Consider the following 22151-nt stretch of genomic DNA (forward strand, 5'->3'; position numbering starts at 1 on the left):
CCTCCCGCGACGGAGGCGCAGCGCGGCCCCGCCCCGCTCCGCGGCCACGCCCCCAGGGCCATCCAGCGCCTTTTTCTGCCACGTGGTGGCGCTTGGGGATGCCACTTTGCTACGTGGAGAAACTTGGGGGGCCAGGAGTGATAAATGTGGGGGTCTGGAGAGCTTTCAAGGTCCCCAAGTCAGCTTTCCCAATTAAGGGAGTCTGAGACTGGCCTAATGCAGTGTCTACAGCCTGCACTTTTTTTTTTTTTTTTTTTTTTTTTTTTTTTTTTGGCCAGTCCTGGGCCTTGGACTCAGGGCCTGAGCACTGTCCCTGGCTTCTTCCCGCTCAAGGCTAGCACTCTGCCACTTGAGCCACAGCGCCGCTTCTGGCCGTTTTCTGTATATGTGGTGCTGGGGAATCGAACCTAGGGCCTCGTGTATCCGAGGCAGGCACTCTTGCCACTAGGCTATATCCCCAGCCCTACAGCCTGCACTTTATCGTTTGATTTTTTTTTTTGGGGGGGGGAGGTCATTTACCTATCCTTGACCTCAGTTTTCTCTTTCCACCATTTATTGAGTGAAATGCTGAGTTATTTTCTCATTTTTAAAACAGAGATAATAGGCCTCCTTGTTGAGAGGATTGGCTGAAACAACAAGAATGTTACAGTGGACAGGAGAACATATTGTGAAACATTAAGTGTGTTCAGATAGGAGAGGGCTTTTTTTAGTAGTCTACAGAGGGATTAAGTGGGAAACTGGAAATTCTCTCTCTCTCTCTCCTTTCTTCTGTCTCCCTTCTCTCGTCTCTCTCTTTCTCCTTTCTTCTGTTCTCTCTCTCTCTCTCTCTCTCTCTCTCTCTCTCTCTCTCTCTCTCTCTCTCTCTCTCTCTCTCTCTCTCTCTCCCTTGCCAGTCCTGGGGCTTGAACTCAGAGCCCAAGTACTGTCCCTGGCTTGTTTTTGCTCAAGGTTAGCACCCTACCACTTGAGCCACAGCCCCACTTCTGGCTTTTTCTATATATGTGGTGCATCTATGTGTCTGTACTTTAGTTGTTGGGTATCTTGATAGGTTTTACCATCTGGCTGTTGTGAACAGAGCTGTAATAAAAATGAGTGTGCAAGTACCTTTTTGTATATTAATTTACTTTCCTTGGCTATATGCTCAATAGTGGTATGGCAGGATCATAAAGTAGGTCTATTTTTAGTTTTTACTGATTTTCATAGTGGTTGTGCTAGTTTACATGCCCATCAACAGTATATGAGGATTTCTTTTGAAAATGGAGGGTTTTGTGAAAAATTTTAAAAGGTGTATCCTAATAAAGACACTAACCCCAGTTACTGTCTGTGAGTATGGTACTGTAAGCAGAACAAGAGAGGAGTCCTGGTGCATGGAGGAGGTGCTGTTGAAACCAGCCCTCTGTCTCCAAACCTTCTGTGCATATAAAAATGACATGAGGACCCACCTCAGACCAATGTTTAGAATACAGGAGTATCCATCCTTACAAGCTTCTGAGAATATGATGTTGCTGGTGGCCCGGGAAGTGGGCTTTGAGAAAGCCAGGGTGTTGAAGGGTAAGCAAGAGTTCCTTTCTCTGGATTTTACTGACTTTGGGGCCATCTAGAGCTTTTTCTCTGAGGATGAGAGCACAGCACTGTGCCATGATGAATGGCGTGGGAGCTGGGCTTGAGCAGATCTGGCTTTGAGTTCAAGCTCTGCCATTTTCTAGCTGTTTCATTTTGAAATAGGCATTTAGCTTCTTTATATCTCTATTCCCTTCAGGTTAAAACCTAAGGAATGGAGCTGAAGATGGAGCTTTGTGGTAGAGCTTGTCTCATGGGTGTGAAGTCCTGGGTTCAATCTGCAGGAGTACAAGGAAAAAGCCAAACCAAAGGTTTCAAGGTTGTCATAAGGATCAAAAGAGAGATTATTACATTCAGCACATGGAAGCATTGATAACTATTGCCAGGGGGTTATTGTGAATATGAATGATGAGATGAGGATGTGGCTCATATATGTTCAGTAAATGTTGTTCTTTTTGGGTAGTCCTGGGGTCTGAACTCAAGGCCTTGCACTTGCTTGGCTGGTGCTCTACTACTTGAGCCATGGCCCCAGCCATGCTTTTTAGTTAATTGGTGAGATACTCGCATGGACTTTTCTAAGCCTGAGCTGAGTTCAAACAGTGATCCTCCATATCTCAGCCTCCTGAGTAGCTAGGATTACAGGCATGAGCCACCAGTGTCTGGCTGTTTGGACTTAGTGAGGAAGAAAGGCCTAGTCCCCACAGTTGTCTATGAGCACCTCCCACCTCAGTCTTACTCATCTATGTTCACAGTGAAACACATTACTAATTGTGCCAGGTGATACAAAATAATCCTCTGTTGTAAGACTCCTTGGGTGACATTGAGTTGGTGACATTATCTTCTTCGCCACATAGCTCCTCTGAATCATAGGCAGCCCAGCCAAGAAGCCTGAGAATCACCCAACAAATCTTCCTTCTTGGACTGGACTTTTGTCTCATGGTTCATCCCTACAGCTCTCTCACTTTTAGTCTAGGCTGCTTAGGTTGCCCCCACGGGTACAGTTTGAAAATCACTGACTGAGAGATTCAAGTCCAATTGTCCTGGCCTTGCTCATGGAAGCCCACAGTATCTTCTAGTGTTACCTCCTACTGTTGCACTGGGCCTTGTAGGCCATGATCCATTCTGCACCTGATACCCACCTTACCCAGCCCTTCCATTCTTATTCAGGTTCCTCCTTCTTCACAAAATACTCTTCCCTGCTTTTCCTACTTAGGAAACTCAAGATCTTGTTTTATTGAGTGAGTTCCTGCTGCCTTTGAGTTTTCCCTGGACTGGTCATTTTTTATGTGCCTACTTCCCCTCCAGGCAAGAGGACGGCCTTGTTTGTCTCATCTCTATCGTGCCAGTACTCAGTGTGGGGCCTGGCATGGGAGAGGCATTGTAAATATTCCATGAGTTGCAGGTCATTGAGTTTCCTCATGACCTGGCACTGCTCATGCTGTCATCTCTTTCTTAGATTTAGGCCGGTCACTCTGGGTCAGGATGCTGCTTCTTCCTTTCTTCATCTCTCAAGGATTATAGAAGTCTGTAAACACCAGGATGTTGTCTTTTCCTCATCCATCTATTGCTTGCACTCTCCCACTTCATCCTAGTCTCTGTAGTCTTCCCCCTGCATAAGGAGCAAGGGGATATGGAATCAGTCAGATGTGGGTTCAAGTCCTGCGCTCGCCATGCATGTACTTGCTGAGTGACTGGGCAAATGCCTTATGTTTCCTGTGCTTCACCCACAGAATGAGGTCACTCACAAATTCTTGTTCCGAGGCTCCCTAAAGAGACCTCTGCAAAACGCAGAGGTTGTTTCCCCCGTGTGTCTGCTTTTCTGTGTGTTTCTGTCTCTACTCCAGTATCTATCTCTCTTTTTTTTTTTTTTTTTTTTTTTTTGGCCAGTCCTGGGCCTTGGACTCAGGGCCTGAGCACTGTCCCTGGCTTCTTCCTGCTCAAGGCTAGCACTCTGCCACTTGAGCCACAGCGCCACTTCTGGCCATTTTCTGTATATGTGGTGCTGGGGAATCGAACCTAGGGCCTCGTGTATCCGAGGCAGGCACTCTTGCCACTAGGCTATATCCCCAGCCCTATCTCTCTTTTTTGTTCATTACTTTTTCTTTGTTTCTGCTTCTGTCTCCCTGTGATTCTGCTATCATTCTTTGCCTCTGGTTCTTGCCTATTCTGTGTCTTTGGGTCCTTCCTCATCTCAGCCTGGAGCTCAGTAGTGCTCACAGGGAGGAAACCAAGAACCAGGAATGTTCAACTCTGCTCCCTCCATCCCAGGCCAGCTTCTCAGTGTCCCAATTTTAGTGTGTCAGCTGGGAGAGGAGGCAGGGAACAGAGAGGGTCTATAGACTATCAGAATTCCTAGATTTTATCTAGTATCGCTGCTTATTTGCTGCTTGGTGAACTTAAAAATATTATACGCTAACCACATGCCATGCTTCATGCCAGGCATGAAGCTCATGCCTGTAATCTTAGCTACCAGGAGGCTGAAATCTCAAAATCACAATTAGAAGCCAGCCAGGAAAATTAGTTAGCAAGAAGCCAGACTGGAGAGGTGTGGCTCAAGTTATAGAGTGCCAACTACAAGTGAAAAAGCTGAGCAAGAACACAAGGCCCAGAGTTCAAGTCCCAGTACTGGAACACACACACACACACACACACTCCACAGATCAGAACTCATTATTAGAGTTAGAGCTTCAGTGGATTCCTATTGCTCTTCTAGCTTAACCAAAAGCCCATAGTAACTTGCCCATAGTAACTTGCATGGACTGCAGGTCATGCTGCCCTCTCTTCTCTACCCACTTCTTCCCTAGCCCTGGCTGGTTTCCCACTCAAGCCTACTAGCTTGTCCCTCCGGCTGCATGCAGCTGGCTCCTTCTCCTTCAGGTCTCAGTTCACCTAGCACCATGTCACTTCCTTTGCAAAGCCCTCTTGGTCCACCTTTTATCTAGAGTGGGAACACCTTCTCCAGGTTCTTTATCACACTTCATCCATCTCCCTGAGTGTATCTATCTCAGATTGCTACTGTATGCTTTCTTTACATTTGGTCTTCTTGCTGTGCAAGCTTCATGCAGGTCAGGGACATGTTTGTATTTCTTCATCTGTCATTTATTCATTTAGTATTGATTGAGCACCAACTACATGCCAGACATCACACACTGAGGGAGCACATGTTCCAAAGCTGGGAATAAATAATGAATCTACCAAATAGTGTCTAGTCTGTTTAGATCTATAACAATCCTCTTCTCTATCAGCATTATTCTTTTTCCAGAAAATTCTCTGGTGTTTTAGACCATGATTAGGGATAGGTGCCAGAGAATTTGCTTTAATTGTTCTTGGAATTTTTGGTCTGTTTTGAATCTGTGCCGTGGTATTATGTCTGTCTTTCCTCCATTCCTTCCCTCTCCCGCTCTCCTGCCTTACTTCCTTACTCCTCCTCCCCCCAACCTCTTTCCTTCTTTCTTTCATACAGGACCTCAAAACTTGAGATCCTCTTGTTTCAGGTCCCAGTGCTGGGATAACAGGTGTGTGCCACCATGACTAGCTTATAATTATTCAACTGATGAATCGGTAGCCAGTAAGTATTTGTGAAACAAATGGATTTCAGGTGGGAGGCAGGTCTCAGGCTCTTATTCAATCCAAACTAGAACCTTGATTCACAATTTGGTGCTGCCTCATACCCATGGACAATCTTGGATGAGTTACAGTCTGTCTCTGCATCTTGGTCTCCTCACCTGTGTAGAGGGCTTATGGTGGAGAGTAATAGAACCCAAGTAGGAAAGCACACTGAAGGAGCCTGGCTTTCCCTAGCTGAGGGCAATTAGTTTTCTGATCCCTGTGTAATACCTTGGCACTGGGCAGAGACTTAACTTGGGGAGTTAGAAGGTAGAGTAGGACCAGTGAAGGAGATGGATGGATTACCACTCACAGTAAAGAATTATAAGCCAGCATTTCCAAAGGCCTCGCTTGGTGGCTGGGGCGTGGGGTGTGTGTGGGGGTTACCATGTCCGCGGAGATAACTTACAATATGTGTTCCTAGGGGCCAAGGAAGAAAATGCCAGGATTCCGTAAGACAACACAGGCCGGGTGACCCTAGGTCACTGACTCTGCCAGCGCCCACGCGGGCGTGGGCAGTGCGGAAATGTGTGTGCCCAGTGCGCGCCGAGGCCAGCGGGCGTCCAGGCCCGGCCCCTGTCTGCAGGCCGGGGCGCGGGCGCGGGGGAGGGGCGCGCCGGGGTGGCGGGCCGCGGGCCCCGGCGGCAGCACGCGCCACCGCCGGCAGGAGGCGCCTCGAGACCGCGGAACGCACGGCCGGGCCTGACGTCAGCGCCCCGCTAGCTCGGGCTCCCGCTCTGGACTCGGCGCCAGTCCGGCTCCGCGCCGCGCCGCTCCGCTCCGCTCCGGCTACAGCTCGCCTCGGGCTCGGCTGGGGCTCCGGCGGCGGCGCCCTCCCCTGCTCTCCCCCCCCCGCCCCCCCGCCCAGCGCCGGGGCCCCAAGGAAGGCCGGCGGTACCCTAGTCATGGCCCGCGCCCAGGCTCTGGTCCTGGCGCTCACCTTCCAGCTCTGCGCTCCGGAGACGGAGACTCCGGCAGGTAAGCGCGCGAGTCCCAGCCGGCTCTGCCCCGCGAGGCCGTGTCGTAGCTCGGAAGAAAGTGTGGCGCGAGCGTGCTCCCCGTGGGCGCCGGGGGCCAGCATGTGCGGCCGGGAGTGCCGGGTGCCTGCGAAGGTTGCGTGTCTGTAGTAGTTCAGGGTGCGAGATGAGGGGTGTGTGTGTGTGTGTGTGTGCGCGTGAGTGTGCGCGCGCGTGGTGCCCGTGTATTGGGGGTGTTGGTGGTGTTGCCGTCGGGTGTGCGTGCGGCCGGGTGGGCTGCGTGTCCGCCGTGTGTGTCCCCGAGTTTGGTTGTGTGGCAGGAGTTGGATCTGCTAAAAAAAAAAACAAAAAACGTCGAATGTGTTCGCGTTTTGTGTGCCGGAGCCGGGAGTGCTGTGAAGTGTGTGTGTGTGTGTGTGAATGATGTGTGTGTGTGTGCTGGGGGTGCCATGCGGACCCAGGGACGCGTGCGTAGTGTGTGTGCTTGTGGGATCCACGTACGTGTGCCGGCGTGGGAATGGGTCCGGAACGTGTGTCTGCCCAGGCGCGCGGTGTGTACGTGTGGAAGTGTCTGGGGAGTGTGGTGTGCACTGTGTGTGTGTGTCCGAGTGAATACCAAGTGTGCCAGGGGACGCGGGTAGGGAGCGGGTGTGAGTGTGCGAGGGTGGTGTGCACTCGGGCCAGGGTCGAGTGTGTCCGGGGCCTGAGGGGGGCGGCGGGCCGTGTGTACACGCGCCTGTGTCTGCGTGTGCACGCGCGCGTGTGCACGCCGGGCTGGAACAAGTGGTCGCGGCGGCGCCCCCGGGGTGGCTCGGGCCTGTGGGAGCGAGCGGCCCGCGGCCGCGGACTCCGACATGTCGGGGCTGTTTGTTGTTTCTCAAGTTCGCCGCGGCGCTGGCGGGAGGCTGATCCGAGGCGGCGCCGGGCGCGCGGGGCGGGCAGGAGGGGAGGCGGGCGGAGGGGAGGGGAGGGGAAGGGAGGGCAGCGGGCCGGGGGCGCGGGCCCGGGGGCCGGCCTGGCTCGGGGCTCTGGGACCGCAGCCCCACCCCCACCCCGCCGCGGCGCGCGGCTCCCCCGGGACGCTAGCTCCGTCAGCTCCGCAACTTTGTGCGGCCTCCGGGCCGCGGCCGTGCGCCTCGGTGTGGGGTGTGTGTGTGTGTGTGTGTGTGTGTGTGTGTGCGTGTGTGCGAACTTGTGTGCCTCCACGCTGCATCCGCGGGGTGATCGCGCACTCTGGGTGTGTGTTTCGAAGTCTGACATTTTTTGGGGTGTGTGCGATCGCGGTTATCCACAACCCGTGTCCGGGAATCCGTGCGGCCGTCGGAGTGTGTGTGCTGCGGGCCGTATGTCCCGGGTGTGTTTGTGTGTGTGGGGCTCCTAGGCCCCCACAGAGGCCTGGGCCTCAGGCCACGGCCGCCTCTGGCCGCGCTGTGCGGGCCTCGGTGCCGGCTTCGCCCGGTGCCTCCCCCCTCTCCCAGCGCCGGGAAACCGGGAGACGCCCCCACCACCCGGGGGATCGAAGCCCAGATCCGGGAGGGCCTCCGGGAGAGACAGACACCGTCAAGTCGCCGTCCACCGGCCTCCCGCCCCCCGGTGGACGTCGCAGGCCTGGTTCTCCGAGCTTCAGCTCTTCCTAGCTGCTCGGTGGGTGCTCGCCCTGTAGCTGGGGGCCATGGTGCACTGCTTCAGCTTTGCCCTCCTGGTTCCGAGAGGCCTCATCTCCCTCCCCCCTTTCCAGGACTGTGCCGCCCCTCCCCACTCTGAGATCAACCCATGGCACTCCGCTCCCTCACTCCTATCACTACCACAGTCACCTTGATTCTGGAACATGCATGGGCCCAAATTCTGGCGGCATGGGGACTGTCTAGAAACCAGGTTTCCATTTCCTCATCTGTGCCAGAGCCTTGATGATGTTAGTGTGTATAATATTAAAGTAAGGCTCCATTTGGGAGGGGTCCTGGAACAAAGATGTGTTTGTGGATTGTTATAGAATAGACTCAGAGGCTGTGGTTTGAATCCAGGAGGACCTGGATTCAAATTCTGCTGCTGTAAACTTGCTGCCAGTGTGACCTTGGGTAGTATTTGGCTTCTGATGTTTCTGGTGTTCTATTAGAGTTTCATTCCGAAGCCCTGGGTGGAAAAGAGGTGGTAAGTCCCTGCCCCCAGGCCTAGGAGGTCAGTTCAGCTCCCTGGTGGAGGGCCATGTGTGATATCTCCAAACCTGGCAGTGATTTATTTCACTGTACTGGGCTCATTATGTTCTTTTCGTCTCTGGAGTTGTGGACAACAGGAATGAGGGAGAGGTGCCCAGTGGTTTCAGGTTGGGCAATAAGGGCTTGTCAGGGCAGCCTGCCCTTCTCCTTGGGACTGGTGGAGGGGGCTTGGCAGGAAGTGGGAGAGTGGCCAAAGTGGGGTGCTGAGCTCCTGGCTCACCTTTTGTCCAGTTTTGGTGGCAAGGGCAGTCTGGGGTGGTACCTGACTTGCTGGAGGCATGTTAACATCCTCCCATGCATGCTTTCCCCAGCTAACTGTGCTTGTGGGCTGGGTGAGCAGTGTTGCAGGGTTACTCTCCTCCTCCACCGGTTCCTTAACCTCCACTAGTCACCAGTCTTATATCCTGACGTGTCCTATCTTAACGTTTACCCACAAAAAAAGGTGTTCTTTCCGTGTGTGTGTGTGTGTGTGTGTGTGTGTGTGTGCGCTGGTGTCTGTGCAGTCTGGGTATTGGACTCAGCCATGCACTCTTGCTTAACTTTGTTCACAGCTGTTCCTCTATCACTTGAGCCACACCCCCATTCTGGCTTCTTACTGGTTAATTGGAGATGGAATCTTGAAGACTCTTCTGCCTGAGTTGTCTTTGAATCATGATCCCTCTTGTCTCAATCTCGAGTAGTTAGGATTACAGGCATGAGCCACCAGGGCTGGGCTAAAATCCATGTTTGAAACCTTGGATTCAAACCCTTTGCAAATTCCTTGTTGGCTTCAGGGTTCTTTCCCTGTCACATGCTCTACCCTCTGCCTGTCTGTTCCGCCCTGTCTTGTTTTGTGATCCTGTGATCTGGCCATCCTGACTCATTCACCAGTAGCTCTCAGACATTTACAACCACCATCTTCTCTCTGTCTTTGCTCAAGCTGGCCTTCCTTCCCAGGACTCTACATCTCCAACTCTTCACAGTTGCTGCCACTTGTTTATTCCTCCCTGAAACCTTCCTTGGTTGTTCTCTGCTATAACCCACAAGAAGGGGAGCGGAGCATTGGTTGGATTTATACATCATTGTAATGACAGTTTATTAGTCTCTCTTACTGGGGTATGGGTTCTGTGAGGACAGAGACTAGCACCTCTGAATTCTTAGTGCTAGACAAACACAAGGCCTCAAATATCTAGTCTAAGCAAAGGAAAATGGCTTGAAAGAACCTAATAGGGTCACATTTAGAGCTGGAGATGCCAGGTGGGGGCGCACTGACTCCACTGAAGGTAGAGATAAAAGGAATAGCTTTTCCCTCCAAGAATCTGGAAAATTCTGCTGGGGGATGGTGTTGGGTTGAGGAAGTGTTTTGTGGACGCTAGGAGTTGAGGAGTTTCACTCTTGGGCAGACAGGAGGGGGCATGTCTTCTGCAGGCTGCCCCCCCACCCCCTTTCCTCCCAGGCTCCTGCACTGCCTTTCCCCTGTCCTGTCCCCTGCACCACCCCCCCCAGCAGCAGCTGGTTGATCCCCGCCCCTGGGCAGCCCTTTGTCATGAGGCTTGGGCCGTTATTAGTCCCAACGGTCAGTCTGAGCCTCTGGGGAGGAGGAGAAGGGAGGAGAGAGGGGTAGGGAGGAGAGAAGAGGGGGATAGCGAGGGTCTTGTGTTAGACAGACCCTCCCTCAGTTTTCAGGCCTTCATCTGGGGAAGAGCAGGGAGGCCACAGCTGGAGGGAGGAGGAGAGCTTGAGTCCTGAGGTGGCCTTTGCAGGTGGGGTTGGGGGAGGCTAGGTGAGGTGTGTGTGTTTGTGTGTGTGCACGCCTGTGCGCGCACATGTGTGCCAGTGTAACAAAGGGCTCTGGTCTGTCTCCAGTGGAATTTTCTAGGGTGATTGAAAATCTCTACCTGTACTCTTCAGGACAGGGTCCCCTCAGTCCCATACGCTGACTCTCATGAGGCGATTATGTTGCAACAAGGAGGATGGGGCCTAGGGGAGAGGGGCAGATGAATGAAGGGGTGAGGGGAGAATGCAGTCAAGGATTCATTGTATACACCTCAGAATTGAGAAAAATAAGTGGAGGGGTGGGCTGAGAGTGAAAATGTTGAAGGGATGACACAGGTCAAAATGCATTGTAGACATAAACTGATTTGATAAATGGCAAAAAAGTCAATACACATCCTAAAAATTAAGAAAAGTGAGGGCAGGGGTGGGTTGAGAAGGGTGGGTAACAATGTTGAAAGGGATGACATTGATCAAGAAGCACCGTGTTCATAAACTTCTTTTTTGAATGGTAACTGCTTTGTGTAACAGCTGAATGATAATAAAAATATTCCAAAAAAAGAGGAAAAAAGTGATCTCTCAGTTACACAAGCCAAGTGGTGTGTGTGTGTGTGTGTGTGTGTGTGTGTGTATGCGCACGCGTGCAGTACCAGAACTGGGGCTTGGAGTCAGGGCCTCCTACTCTTACTTGGGTTTTATCTCTCAAAGCTGGTGTTCTGCCAGTTGAGCCACACTCCAGGATTTTTGCTGGTTAATTGGAGATAAGAGCCACATAGATTTATTTTCTGCCCTAGCTGTCTTCCATCCTCTATCCTCAGATCTCAGCCTCCCGAGTATTTCAGGATTACAGGTGAGAGCCACTAGCACCTGGCTCACAAGCCAAGTTTGACGTCCTCAAGAGTCATGCGTTGCTCTTGGCTGTCTGTCGTCATGCTGGTCAGTGCAGGTAGAGGCCATTCCTGCCCTCACAGCAAGTCCTTAGGGACCGTATTTGTGTCAAGGGGTGGGGACCCCAGCAGCTGTAATGTGGCCTGGACTCCCCAGGAAGTAGAACTGGTGGAAGGCCATCACCCAGTGGCTCCTGGAAAAGGTTTTGTTGACCGTGTCCCCCCCCCCCCCCCCCCCCAGGCCTTCCTATTTCTTGCCTGGACTATTGCAGTAACCCATCACTCTGTAATCAGAGTGCCTGGCGTAAGGCAGACACCAGCTGCTGCTGCTCTTTGCCCTCCAGGGCTCCCCAGCAGCTAGGGTCCAGCTGAAGTCCCTTCGTGGCAGATCATCCACCCCTACATAGGGCTGTCTTCTTCAGCCTCTGCTCCTGCCTATCAGCCTTAGGAAGCGGAACTCTGGAGCCTGCCATGGTGCCCATTGACACCCCATGCTCTGCCTTTGGCTGAGACCCTTCCCCCAGATCTAGCTCTACTGTCACTTGCTCAGTTTCCCAGCCCTGCTTGGGCAGCTGTTCCTGTTGGGACAGTGAGTTGGAGCGCCCTTGTGCTCCATATATTCCTCTTCTTGAACAGCTCCTTATCCATGGGCTGGGGTCCCACTGAAGGCTGAGTGGGATCTCTTTTCTTGGTGCTGGTATTGGGGCTTGCCCTCAGAGCCTCATGCTCCCACTTGGCTTTTTCTGCTCAAGGCAGGCATTCTTCCACTTGGGCCACAACTCCACTTCCTGATGGGGTCTTTGTCATCTCTGGTCCCCTTAGTGGATGCATGGCAGGTTGCCGTTGAGGGCTGCCATGGGGAGAGCCCCCGAGTACACAGGGAAGCCTCACAGGGGGTAGGAGATGTCTGGGGACCTTGAGCAGTCCCCAGGGGCTGCCACTGCCTGCACAGTGTCAGAGGGAGAACCCCCAGGAGGTCAGCTCAGGAGATGCTGTCATTGAGTGACTCAGGGGGTCCTGAGCACATTGCCAGGGTGCAGACCCCAACACTTAGCGTGGAACAAACCCATGTGAAGAAAGGCTGCTTGGAGCCAGGTGATGGTGACTCATGCCTTAAATCCTAGCTACTCAGGAAGCTGAGATCCGAGGATCACTGTTCAAAGCCAATCTGGGCAGGGAAGTCCTTGAGATTCTTTTTTTTTTTTTTAATAATTTTATTTATTTATTGTGTTTATGTGGTACCAAGGAATTGAATCCAGGGCCTCATGCAGGCTAACTAAGCAAGTACTCTACCACTAATCCACATTCCTTGCCCAGTCCTTGAGATTCTTATCTGCAGTTACACACACACACACACACACACACACACACACACACACATACACACACACACACACATTCGATGCTTGGGAATTAGGAGTTGCTGAGGTTTGAAAGCTTGAGGAAGAAGCTGAGAGGATGGAGCTGGGGTAGTGGGACAGTGTGTCAGGGAGGGTATCAGGTAAGCTTTCAGCTGAGGCTAGGGTGACAGCTGGGGGCTGGGAGGTAGCTCTTGGCAATCTGTCTGAGGAACGGGACAGCTGGTGGTAAGGAGACAGCTGGTGGTGGGGGAACAACAGGGGTCAGGACAGCTGACAGGATAGGTGACCCTTGGCTGAGAGTTGAAAGTGTGTTGTCCAGAACATATGTGTGTGTTTATGTGTATGAATGAGGGGCTGTGTGTGTAAGTGTGTGTCTGTGCCTAGAGTGTGGTGTTTTATCAAGTATGGGCTCAGGGACACATCACTGGTCTTCAGTTCCCCATTCCATCCCTCCTGGCTATGTGACACTTGACAAGCACTAACCTCCCTAGGCCTGATATTGTTCCCATTTGGGAAAGGTGGGTGGAGGTAGAGCATCCTGCATGGAGCTGTTGTGAGGACTGATTTATGTATATTTAGTCTCCAACAGGTCCCAGCCCATTGTAAGTAACACGTAAATGATAACTCTTCTCAAGTGTGTATGTGTGTATGCGCGCGTGCGCATGTGCAGGCCTGCCTCCTGGGTACTGAAAAGGTTTGTTCACATTTTCTGATGAAGTCCAGGCCCAGGAAGAGGTGATGCTGGTGGGAGGTGGGAAAGGGAGTGACAAGCCAGGTTTGTTAGGCCTGGTTCTCTTCTCATTTCTCTATCTCCCTCCCCCTACCCCCACCCCCGGCCCATTATCTAGTCTCCTGTGCCAGGCTCTAATCCAATAGATCTCCCTCTATGTCTCCCCTCTCCTGCCTTAAACTTCTCTGCCCTGCCCTGGGCCAGGGGCCAGGAGCATGCTTCAGTTGTCCAAATTCAGATTTCCAGCAGACTCTGAATTCATTGTTTGCCTGCCAGCACGCTGGGGGCCATGGTCACATATAAATACCTGGACAGCACATTTAGTTCTTCCCTGCCTGCCCTGCCAGTGGCTGTTGCTTTGACTGGATGGGTGGAAGGGTGGAAGCCCACAGCCGAGGGGGCGTGGTCCACGTCCCACATATACCTGTGTATCATGACTCTGGCCTACTCAGGATATGTGCCCTGTGGGGCTCCTGAACCCCACTTCCCTGCCCCAGATGCCTATGGGGATTCTACCTGGATTTGGGTGTATGTCTCACCTGTGCATTCCATCTCTGCACTGTTCTATTGCTTTGGGCCCCTGTCCTGCAGTTGTCCTGCCATTACCTTTTGGAGCTCTTTTTTTTGTGTGTGTATGTGTTTGTATGTGCCTGTCATGGAGCTTGAGTTCAGTGCCAGGGCTCTGTTCCTGAGCTTTTGTGATCAGGGCTAGTGCTCTACCACTTGAGCCACAGCTCCACTTCTAGCTTTTTTGGGTAGCTAATTGGAGATGAAAGTCTCATGGACTTTCTTGCCCAGGCTGGCTTTGAATGGTGATCCTTGAATATCAGCCTCCTGAGTAGCTAGTATTACAGGTGTGGGTCAGCAGCACCTGGCTTGAGCAGTTCTCTTCTGTACCTGCATGGGTGGATTTTCCTGGGTTTCTAGACAGAACCCCCTTACACTGCACGGCACCTGAGACTGGCACATGGATTTCTCCGGCCACCTTGCTTGGGTGTAACACAGGGCATTTCTGCTCACCTTGCACCACCTTGCTGGGTGGTAGGGATTTCACTGCATCTTGTCATCGTGTGCCATCTTTGTATTGCACTCCCCTGGCATGTGGACTCTTCTGTTTCTAGGCACAGCTCCTCTGCATTTCCCCGTTGCCTTTTTATGAACCTGGGCACCTTTGCCTGAGGAGCTGCTCTGCCTGACTGTAGTACCAGCACACACTGCATCTCACTTCACTGTGTGCTGCCTGGTTCAGCCTCACTGCACCTCAGCTGATGTCCTCTATGGCAGGTGGTGACCCCTGGATCACGCCATTTCCCTGGGTTCTGTTGAGAGCAGGGGTGGGCCACAGTTTTGTATGGAACACCCTCACCGCAGAGCCTCTCTGTTTCACATAGCACCCGACTCAGGGAATCCCTACCTCCTCTGTAGCTTGGGATTACCAGCTACACTTTGGGACAGGCATGGGTTTTTCTGGGCAGCACCACAGCAAGGTACCCAGCACTGCATCTGTGCACTTCTCAGGGCCTCTGCCTTGTTTGCTGTTGGGATGTGTGTGCTCTACTGGATTTCCAGACCCAGACAGAGCTCCTGAACTAAATCTGCCGTTCCACAGCCCTTCTTCTCTGCATGGTTACACTTCCTCCTTCTCCTTCGAGTTCACACCTACTTCTCCTCATAACTGCACTCAGTGTCTGCTCAGGACTAGGTTGTTACACCCCAGCAGCCATTTGACTCTAGGCCCTTCTGTGTGCCTGAATCAGGCACACCCTTTGTGTGAGAATGCACGCTGTTCCTGCTCTGTGCTGGGCCTGGTGCCAGTGTCTAGAGAGGGAGAAAGTCTAGGGGAGCTTGGGCTTACCACCTGCCTTCCCTTCGTGGGACGTGTGCTGTGCCCCTGCCTCACTGGATGACAGCCACAGTGGATGTGGCTCTTCCACACTGTGTCAGGCCCTGATCAGCTCTATCAAGCTGTCCCAGACCTCTGGGCTGGGGGCTGTGTGCTGGGTGTGCTGTGCGTTCTATTCCCTCTCCCTTCATATAGCTGGATTTGGGGTCTGTACAGTGTATCCACCATATCCTGGCCCTCTCCAACAGCGCCTGTAAAAGTGGAGCTCTTCCCACTGTACTGGCTTGCATACGCTGCGTGCTCCTCTGCTCTGTACTGTGGCCGTCTGTGACACAGCATTGGCCCTGCAGGGCATCCACAAGCTCTGTGCCCACTGTACTTTCCCACTGCCAGACTCCAATCATCCCTGAACCTCTGGATTGCATCCAGTTTGGTTCTGTGCCTTCCCTGATATCACCAATAAAGCAGCTTTCCTGCTAAGGCCAGGCTTCGTGGTGTATACTGGTCAAGGAAATGGTTGAATGGCCAGCTACAGTTGGCTTTCTTTCATCCTCATTGGAGACGGAAGGATGTTGGCATGCCATGCTCTGGCTTGGCTCCTTGGGTGGTGCCAGCTCAATTGTCTTTGCCTGTGGCCTTGTGTTGGGAGATGAGGATCTTGCTGCCAGTCCTGCCTGGACTTAGTTGCCCATTGGCCACTCAAGGCTCTGGTGGGCAGCTCAGGGAGCTCAGGCCTTCCTCTGACTGTGCCCTTATTGGGGTTGCATATGGGTTTTCCAGGCCAGGGTTGGGACTGGTTGTGGGAGATCCCAGTTCCTGAATTTGCAATCTGTTGGGAGAAGTTTTGTTTCTCCTGGGGCCACTCTTGGGAACCAGATGTTTTATTGACAAAGCAAAGGGAGTGAAAAAAAATCTTGTTGCAAATAGGCTCTGTTTACCCAGGCTTTTTAGAAAACACAGGTGGAAGCTGCTGGAGCCCTGGAGTAGGGGGCTGGTCCCTGTTTGGAGTGAGGAAGGCTTGGTGCATGATACTTGTGGTGGACGTACATGTGGGTGAGAGGGTGCAGACACCCCCCCCCCCAATACAGATACATGTATGCATGTACAGACAGTTCCTCCCCGTTCCCTGCATACACCCACCTCCTACTTAGGCCCATGCTCTTCACAGAGTATACCTAAGTTTAATCCACTCCCCTCCTGGAGACCCACTCCATGCCCACCTCTCCCCCAGCACCTCTGCCACCTCCAGCTATTCCCCTCCTTCTCCCCAGTTATTCTTATTTTATTGCTAAGGAGATAACAGCTCTGAGATGGCAAGTCACTGGTCCCAGGTCCCATAGGGACTTAGTGGGCAGCAGGAATAAAATCTGGGTCTCCTGCCTCCAGGACAGTGTCTTATCACTCTTAGGCCGCCATGCCAATGTGTACATGTACCCCTCCCTTATGAAAATATGGAGACCCTCATCCCAGGAGATCCCCTCTGGCACTCCTCCAGAGATTGCTGTCCTCAGCATCACCCCTCACCCTGTCCTGAGCTCAGCGGATATGGAAAAGCTATCCCCCCACCCTTTACCAAATTGTGGCTGACGGTTGCTGGGGCAACCGCCTAGGCCAGATTGGGCAGATTAGCTGAGGAATGTGGCCGGGCCAGTTTGAGCTGGGGCTGGGGGAGCATTGGGGTCCTGGGTTGATTCAGCCCACCCTCCTAGAGAGGCCTCTACAGAGATGGGGGTCCAAGGAGAGACCCCATCTTTCCCTTCTTCCCAGTTTAATTTAGACTGTGTCCTCAGGACTTAGATTAGGCTGGGGACAGGGAGTACATGTGTGTGCTCGTGTGTGTGTGTGTGTGTGTGTGTGTGTGTGTGTGTGTGTGTATTGTATATTTCTCTGAGTGTGAGAGAAATACAGTCTGTTTCCAGGATGGGGACTTGAGGTCCCTTTCCTTATTTCCTTGCCAATCCTGACATTTGACTCCAGACTCCTTGGTGGCATGGTCCCCAGCTCCCTTCTGATTCTCTTGCACTTATGCTCTAACTATGGCTTATAGGATGTATCACTCATCAGAATCCTGCCACTCCCCGGCTCAGACACTTACTGTGGCCCCCAATTCAAAATGGGGCATTAAAATTCCTCCATGATTGGGCCTCAGCCTCTGCCCCTCCATTTCCCCAGTGTGTCAGCCATTCTGGGCTCTTCACTGCCTTCTTTTGCTCTGGCTGCCCTCTGCTCTTGATGCCTTCTCACTCATCTCTACTGGAGGGAGCCCTGAAGGCTTAGTTCAAATGCAGCCTCCTGCAGGAACTCTGTTCATTCCACCCCCACTCCCCTACTTTTCCCTTCTCCTTGTCTTTATTTCTTTGCCTCCTCCATCCCTACTATGTTTCATTTTCTCTCGTTCTCTCAGATTGGGAGGTCCCTGAGGGAAAGGTGGAGTCTTAATTATCTCTGTGCCTCTAACAATGTCAGTCTGGAAGGAAAGGGCATGCATAAAATGGAATTAACACACAAGGCCAATAGTATATCAAGGCCTTATTTTGTTAGTGCCTAGTTTACCAGGATAAAGACAAATGGCCTAAATCTAAGATTCAGCATGCTGAAGCTGTGTGGCCTTGGGCAAGCAGCTGCATGTATCTGAGTTGGAGTTTCCAAATGTAAAATAGAAATAATAGTCTCTAATGTGCTGAAGTTAGCTACACACAGAACATTGTGGAGGTAGTTGGCGCCCCCTTGTGGTGGTGTTGGTGCGTGCTTGTCATTGCCCATGGAGTTCAGGGGGATTCCAGGATGCTACTCTGGCTCTGAACCCTAAATCAGATTTAGTTCTTCCCAAGCTTGAAGCCAGCCCCCAGCAAAATTTGGATTGAGACCTGGCTTTGGGGCTCCTAGCCCCTGAAGCATCCAGGCTCTTTCCCAAATGTTGGGAGAGCAGACTATTCCCATCCCTGTGGGAGCTGGGGAGCAGGTGGGAGCGGAGCTCTCCTTTTGGGGGTTGAGCGGAGCCTCATACCCAGGGCTAGGATGGTCATAGGTCAGGAAGAAGGTGCTGTTTTGGCTAGTGGTCACTGTGGATGGGTCAATTAGCCTGAGTGGTCACCTGGGTTGTGGTCAGATATAGGGATCATTTAGTAGAGGTCAAAGTGTCTCTCTCTAGTTAAGGTCAGCTGGTGGCCATTTTGTGTTAAGTCATTTTAGGGACCTCTGGGTGAGACTGAGATCATGGTAGCCAGGCTAATCAACTGGGAGTCACTTTGGCTGAGGTCAGTCTGCCTGGGGGTCAATTTGGGGGTTATTCTGATTGAGATGGTCTAAAGTTGTTCCGAGCAGGGCCATCAGTCTGAGAAAGTCTGGTAGTTGTAACAGGCCAGATACCTGGCTCAGGATGGACAAGAGGAAGGTAAGGAGCTGACATCTCCTGGCCTACCAGGGCCCTGGCAAGAGTTCCTGGGGTAGTAGCTTTGTTAGTTTATTTATTTATTTATCTATTTATTTATCTATCTATCTATCTATCTATCTATCTATCTATTTATTTATTTATTTATTTATTTATTTATTTATTTTTGTGCTGGTCCTGGGGCTTGAACTCAGAGCCTGGGTGCTGTCCTTAAGCTTTTGAGTTCATGGATAGCAGTCTACCACTTGAGCCATAGTTACATTTCTGGCTTTTTGTGTTTAATTGGAGATGAGTTTTACAGAATTTTCTACTTCAAACCACAGTCCTCAGATCTCAGCCTCCTCAGTAGTTAGGATTATAAGTAAGAGCTATGGGTTTGTGGCTGGGGCTTTGTTGCCCTTGAAGGAACAGAAAAGACTTGAGCCCCATCCAGGACTCTAGATCCTAGGCTTTCCTTTCCAGTTGTCTCTCTGCCTTAGTGATTGTTGAGAAACTGAAGTGAGCTAGTCCCCTCTCTCAATACCCATTCTTGACATACCTCTTTAGGAGGTGCATTGTGGATCTTTTTTCTATCATAGAACCTACCTCCCCCAAGCCATAGGTCCAGTGCTGACTGGAACTTTTAGAATAAAGAGCCAACGAAAGAGCCCATGAGCCAAAGAACAACCCTACCCCCTTGGTGCAGCCTCGTGCTTACATCTCAGTTTTTCACACTTGGGTAGGGCTCAAGGATAGGAAAAGGAGACTCCCAACAATGTCTAGGCCAGCCCCTTTGTGTCTGGCTCTGCAGGCTGTGTTTCTAGGTGTCCCTTCATGTAGCCACAGGCCACATGAAGACAGGCCACTGAACAGACACAGAGCTTCCTCAGAGGGACATCACTCACTACATGCCTGCAGGAGACACTCACTTCCTGGTTACTGTCTCCTCCCCTTCTCTCTCTTCTAGAAGCTGAGAAGCAGCTCAGTTTGCTCCCTTTCTTCTTTCTGGCAGGAAGCGTGGACCTTTAAAAATCATCTGTCCTATATTTATTCAAATCTGGCCTCTGTTCCTTACATAGGTGCAAGTGGCACACTGTCAGAACTGTTGAGCCTAGCTGTGCTTAGCACTGTGCTAATGAACCACCACACTGAGTCCTGACACCTCTACTCCCAGATAGGAAAGCTGAGGCTTGGAAAGAGAGGTGGTTTGCCAGGTGCTGGTGGCTCATATCTGTAATACTAGCTACTTAGGAGGCTAAGATCTGAGGATTGTGGTTTGAAGCCAGCCAGGACAGGAAATTCTAAGAGATTCTCTCTCCATCTAACCAGTGAATAGTCAGACTGGAGGTATAGTTCAAGTGGTACAGCACTAGCTGTGAGCAAACGAGTTGAACAAGCATGAAGCCCTGAGTTAAAACCTCAGAACCATCAAACAACAAATGGTAGGGAGGAGACTTGTCCATGGTCATCTGAGTTGGCAAATGGCAGAGTCCAGATTAAATTTCAAGTCCATTCCATGTCACAATCAACTGCTTTCATCATACTGAGTCTTTTTCATATCATCTATCAAATGGAGGAAGCACTAGAGGCTGGCAGGCACCCAGGACAGGACTTGGCATGATTGTGCCTGTTCCCTAGCCACTTGCCCAGGCATTTGCTTGGTTCTCAGTGCCTGGTGGCACTCCTGGTGGGGCCCACCCTATGGTTGGGGAGTGAGTGCAGGGCCGGCTTGCAGCTTCCTTCTGAACCAGTGGCTCTCAGGTTTATTAAGGGACAACTAATAACATCAATGTTTAGGCATTGATGAGCTAGTGCTAATCAATAATCAACAGATGGGGGAGGATGATGGGAGGGGTGACATTGACCAAGATACATTGTATTTATAAACTGATTTGTTAGACTGAAACCTCTTTGGATAACTAGAGATCATTTTTTAAAATACTGCAATTCAAAGCCAACCTCCCTTGTCTCCTCCCCTACCCCCGCAAGACCCTCCCACAAACCTCAGCAGGACTCCCATCTATTCCAGTCCCCCCTCCTTCCCCTTCTAATTGAAGCTGTTACTAGTGGCTCCAAATCGTGTTGTTTGTGTACACAGTCCACACAACTGTACTTGGTGTACTGCATTCTTGCAAGCAGAGGGCTAACTTGGTTGGTTATGGGCTCCCCTGGACATCTGTCTATCTGGTAGGAATTATAGGAGCACCTGACTCAGGGGGTGAGGCCTAAATGGAACTGCACTGAGCACTTAGCAACACACCAGCATGAGATGGTTGGTGGCCCCTTGTCACTTTGAAAGAGATGTCAGGTTGAATTAGGATGCTCATGACCCTTGCCAGGCACAAGGCCCACTGTGCCTGGCACAGTAGAGAGGGGAACACATTGAGGAGCAGGGAGGAGATCTTGGTTCAGATCCCACATCTGCCACTCAAACTATGTGACCCTGAGAGTCATTCCTCTTTGTGCCTCAAAGTGAAATGGGGATAATTCTAAATCTGATCTCAGGTATGGTTGTGAGGGTCTGATGATTATATGATTATAGTTTTGTGGTGTGTGTGTGTGTGTGTGTGTGTGTGTGTGTGTGTGTATGTGTTTCTGTCCTACTGGGGCAGGGGGCATGTGGAAAGGTCTTATCTTGGGAGGAGACAGAAGATACCTTAGGAGAGGAGAAGGTAAAGGAGGAAGACATTTGTTCATGGAGAAAGCATAGTGGAGAGGAGAGAAAAGGCAAGGAGAGGATGGGTTGGGTAAGAGGGACAGTGGGGGAACCTAGAGGCTCCTAGTGGAATTTGCCTGGTTGTCGCCCTGCCTCAGCCTGGGCTAACCAGACCTTGTACTTACAGCTGGCTGCACCTTTGAGGAGGCGAGTGACCCAGCGGTGCCCTGTGAGTACAGCCAGGCCCAGTATGATGACTTCCAGTGGGAGCAAGTGAGGATCCATCCTGGCACCCGCGCCCCTGCGGACCTGCCCCATGGTGAGTCTACTGTCATCAGCATTCCCCTTCCCTCTCCCTCTAGGGGTTCTACTCACTTGCTGTGTGACCTTGGACATAGTACATAAACCCTCTGCGCCTCATTGGTTTCTACCTCTGTAAAGTCATGCATGGCCCTGAATGTGAGCTCTCTAGGCTCTTCATTGTACTTGTCAGGTTCATTTTACTTTGAAAGTGGTGTAGATGGAGACTAGATGATCTACTTCATTCCTGACAAAGTCTGCATCTCTGGACACAGTGTGAGAACCAAACGGGGCTTTCTGAGTGGACTCCAGGATGCACAGCCCAAAGGCCTTTCCCTTCTGCCCTATCACAGTGGTGGATTGGGACCTTCATGGCTCTGCTCACAGATGGCATCTACTGGTGAGAGTCAGAGGTTTTCAGTCACAGGCAGGACTTACAGCTAGTAGGAAACAGGTCCCTCAGGGCTGCCTGGCTAGGTGGCCTCTGCAGCAGCCCTCAACCTTCATCTGCCTCCTTCTGCCCTCATAGCTGGTATCTGATGTGAGAATGATCTGTGAAGGTACCCACCAGGCAGGGGCCCTGCAGACTCCCAGGACCAAGCTGTAGCTTCATACGTAGTTGACATTCCGATATAAGAGAGCTGACTTGGATTTATTTCCTGGAATCCTGCCCCTTGTGATTTCCCCCTCCTTTTAGTCAGGCAGAGATCTACCTACCCAGTGGGAAAGGGAGAGAGAAGCTGTTTTGAATGGTTGTGTGTGTGTGTGTGTGTGTGTGTGTGTGTGTGTGTGTGTGTGTGCTAGATCTGGGAGGCAGAGGTGAGCATAGACCCCTCACCTTGTGCTCAGTATAGGGAAGGAAGGAGGGAGATTTGTACTCACCATAGAGACAAAGG

At 51.6% G+C, this 22151-nt stretch overlaps 1 protein-coding gene across 2 annotated transcripts in view; it reads left to right on the forward strand.

Annotated features, from left to right (window-relative positions):
* The first annotated feature begins 5935 nt into the window (after positions 1 to 5935).
* Positions 5936 to 22151, forward strand: part of Ptpru (protein tyrosine phosphatase receptor type U) — a 67666-nt gene continuing 51450 nt past the window's right edge. For both annotated transcript variants that reach the window (XM_048350698.1, XM_048350699.1), the window contains exons 1-2: positions 5936 to 6144; positions 21143 to 21274. In XM_048350698.1, coding sequence (XP_048206655.1) covers positions 6072 to 6144; positions 21143 to 21274 — 205 coding nt within the window. In that variant the 5' untranslated portion in view covers positions 5936 to 6071. The remainder of the gene's footprint in view (positions 6145 to 21142; positions 21275 to 22151) is intronic.

The sequence above is a fragment of the Perognathus longimembris genome, chromosome 7, assembly GCF_023159225.1.
Source record: "Perognathus longimembris pacificus isolate PPM17 chromosome 7, ASM2315922v1, whole genome shotgun sequence".
Taxonomy (NCBI): Eukaryota; Metazoa; Chordata; class Mammalia; order Rodentia; family Heteromyidae; genus Perognathus; species Perognathus longimembris.